Here is a 3379-nt window from a genome sequence, read left to right as displayed (position 1 = left end):
CCCACATCATGTAGGAGTCACTATGCAATAGCTTGCAAAGTTTAATTGAAAAGCTGGCAGTAGGTTATTTAGTACTTGGGTTTCTGGCCCATTAAAGTTTCCCAATAAATGGTGCATAGAAATTTCTTGTAATAGTGTCAGATGTCTTTTATGCCAGAATCTTCTTCTTATGTCCACCTGTATCTGATGCACATCCTGACAAAAGTTAGAAGCCACCAAGATGCTTTTTTAGAGATACATGAGTACACATCTCTATTTGCAAACTTTGACACAAAAAAAATAAAATTGTACCATGGATTCTTGGACGTTAAACTTTTGTACAAAACCCATGAAATTTTTTTCCATGAAAGGAAGATTTATTTCTGATAGTTCTTACAAAAGCAGTTGCTGAAATCTTACATTTGGCAAAGAGATCCAAGCTTTTAGACCCCTAAGAAGATACAATTAAACCCTCAGAGAGCTCATTACAGATTTTCCTCTTTTTCTTTGTTGACATGCATATCTTGTACTAATTAGTAATTACAAGGTATCAGAGCATTGAAGCTTAGCAGGAATCTACAGACAAACCCATCAATTCTTCTACCTGTCCATTTGTTGCTTCATCCAACAGCCACTTCTCAAGGAAAGAGAATGGAGGGTTGTTTTCTGATTTCATCTTGGTCTCATCAGTGAGTGTGGATTGAGACCCATGAAGTGAAGAATTAGAGGAGGATTTATCCCATGCCACGCTACTCAAATTCTCAAATGAAAGTAGAGATTCAAGCTCTTCATGTGAGATTATGTCACAGCTCTCCTGCTCAGCTTTAGTTTGAGTGGACTGAATGTTATTGTTTTCAATGCTTCTAAGCTGCTTTTCTTGGGCTGTTTTCAAAGCTGCCTTTGGAGAAGTCCTCATCCACCCTTCTAAGAGTCTTGATATGTTTTCTGTGCTTGAAGCATAAGTGGAGCAGCCTTGGTTCAACTTGAGAACAGAGGAATGGCTACTTATACCTGAATTATTCCTTATTGTACTGTAACTTTTAGAAATAAACTGACAGCTGCTTGAATCAGATGTTATGTGACTGTCCAAAGCTGTTGGGAACTTTTTGATCTGCTTTTTCAAGTGGGTATTCCAGTAGTTCTTGATATCATTGTCAGTTCTTTGAGGAAGGTATGAAGCTATGGCTGCCCATCTGTGAAGGAAAAGAAAAAAAATTTATAAAATAATAATTAATAATAATAATAAAATAGGAGATGATTTTATGTTAGATTTTTCTGATTGCTTCCATGTTTTCAGTGAAGCTAGAATCAGCATTTTTTTATTGGGATATGGTCAAACCATATCATAGCGTATCTGACTAGAAGATATTTCCTAGCTGATATCTGTGATAGATTTGGGAGGTGGTTATGTCTGTATAATTGAGATACAAATTGTGATCTCAGAAAACTACCTGTTACCCAACATGGCTTGGAGATGGATTATCATCCCTTCTTCATGTGGAGTGAAATTCCCACGCTTGATTCCTGGTCTCAGGTAATTAGTCCATCTAAGCCTGCAACTTTTACTGCATCGCAGCAATCCTATAGATTTATAGATTAGAAACTTTGATTTAATCAGTTCACAATAAATAATAAAGAGATGTACCAAAAAAGCTATCTGTTTTAATTTTTCTGAAGTTACGACATTGAAATCATGGAATTCAACAAATCAGCTAGGAAAAGAATAAGTGAGAAAGAAACCCAGATGGTGTTTTATGAAAATTCCAGTACGCATTAATAAAGAGAGAAACAAACAGACTGAAAATCTTGGGTCTCATGAAGATTACCAGTTTTAGTAGGTACTGATAATAGATAATAAAGAGATGTACCAAAAGCTATTTTGTGTTTAAAATTTTCTGAATTTATGACGTAGAAAACATGGAATTCAACAAATCAACTGAGAAAAAAAATAATAGAGAAAGAAACCCAGATAGTATCTGATGAAATTTTCAGTATCCATTAAAAAGAGAGAGACAAGCACAGACTATGAAAAATAATCTTTCTTTTGATGCTTACCAGTGTTAGTGGGTACTGATCTCCAATTGCCTGGTCCATGTTCTTGGATGTAAGATACCAAAATGATATCTTCTTCGGGTGTCCATGGACCTTTTTTTATACCAACCTTCTCACAGCAAGGAGGCCTTCCCATGGCTAACTCAACACCATTCCTTTGCCTCTCTTGTTTTTCTCTGCTCCTAAGTCCTAATAATAATGCCACAAACATGTGAGCATTTATATAGAAGATGAATTGGGGAAGGGACACTTTTCACGGATGATCTACCGCGCTGACTCACTCGCCTTTTTTTATTTTTACTTTTTAAGCGGTCAATTTACACAACAAAAGTTAGCTAAGTAGCTCAATTTCTTCTGCTTTCTTTCTCTTGGACTCACATGAATCATCAATTTTTCCCAAAAAGTAGAACCTACTTCATAGGTGAGTCAACAAAAGAGATTAGGATTTTGAGAACTGATTTGAGTCCAAAACAGACAGGGCCAAAACAATTCACATGACCATGTTATTTTTTTCGGAAATGATAAATCCGCCCCCTTTTTAGGTCGGATATCCCCCTCTGGTGTAAAGGGTAGTCATAAATACACTAGAGGGGGCTGTCACAAGTAAAAAAAGGACGCAAATATGTCACTTCACTAATGTTTTTTTATTTTTTTTGGTAATTTGGTATAGTCCATCTTAATGTCACGCTTTTGAGATCATAGGTTGATCAAGTAGGGCCACCACTAGCCCGATCAACTGATCAAACTAGACCAAAGACAACGAGACATACTAGGGCAGCCGACCAGACCCTACACAATCAAACCGTGCCACAGAAAAATAGTGACATGATCTTGTCCTCCTAGCAACCCTATTAAACGAGGAAAGCGATGGAAAATGTTATCAAAGACACAATTGTGTCAAGGTCGTCCAAAACAGCCCATGGTATGTGTACCTAAATAGGGCTACGTTTGTTATTTTCTCAAACATATATGTGTCTATTGTTTAAATCTAAATTATTATTAATGAATTTTTTGGGTACGTGGCGTAATATGGGGCTGTCAGAAAGCTCCTTGACACGAGTGTGTCTTCCTAATTAGCTCTGCTTAAACAATTAAGAGTATCGTTTTACGCAAATGACTAACTTCAGTAAGAGATCAACTAGCAAGACAATCTATTCTATTCTTTCATGAGTGAAAATGACCATGATACGTGTCATATGTAATTGGTGATCCAAATCGTTGATCTGATGGGCCATCACAGGATCCGTACCCTATGGGTCCAGTCTGACGTTGAAAGGAGATATCTCGTTCGCATGATTGAGACGTGCAAAAATCAACAGCTCAAAGATATATTTAAGATGTGGTTTGG

At 36.7% G+C, this 3379-nt stretch overlaps 1 protein-coding gene across 1 annotated transcript; it reads right to left on the bottom strand.

Moving 5' to 3' along the window:
* Positions 1-334: 334 nt before the first annotated feature.
* Positions 335-2237, bottom strand: MYB60 (myb domain protein 60). Its single transcript, XM_077391518.1, has 3 exons — positions 2035-2237; positions 1431-1560; positions 335-1172 (listed from the first exon to the last, which is right to left on the bottom strand). The coding sequence occupies exons 1-3, from the start codon at positions 2165-2167 to the stop codon at positions 545-547; spliced, it is 891 nt and encodes a 296-aa protein (XP_077247633.1). The 5' UTR covers positions 2168-2237; the 3' UTR covers positions 335-544.
* Positions 2238-3379: the final 1142 nt, after the last annotated feature.

Source organism: Tasmannia lanceolata, unplaced genomic scaffold, assembly GCF_043159265.1.
Source record: "Tasmannia lanceolata isolate RefF3 unplaced genomic scaffold, GAP_Taslan_0.1 ptg000012l, whole genome shotgun sequence".
NCBI classification, from domain to species: Eukaryota; Viridiplantae; Streptophyta; class Magnoliopsida; order Canellales; family Winteraceae; genus Tasmannia; species Tasmannia lanceolata.
This window is presented reverse-complemented; position numbering and strand designations above follow the sequence as displayed.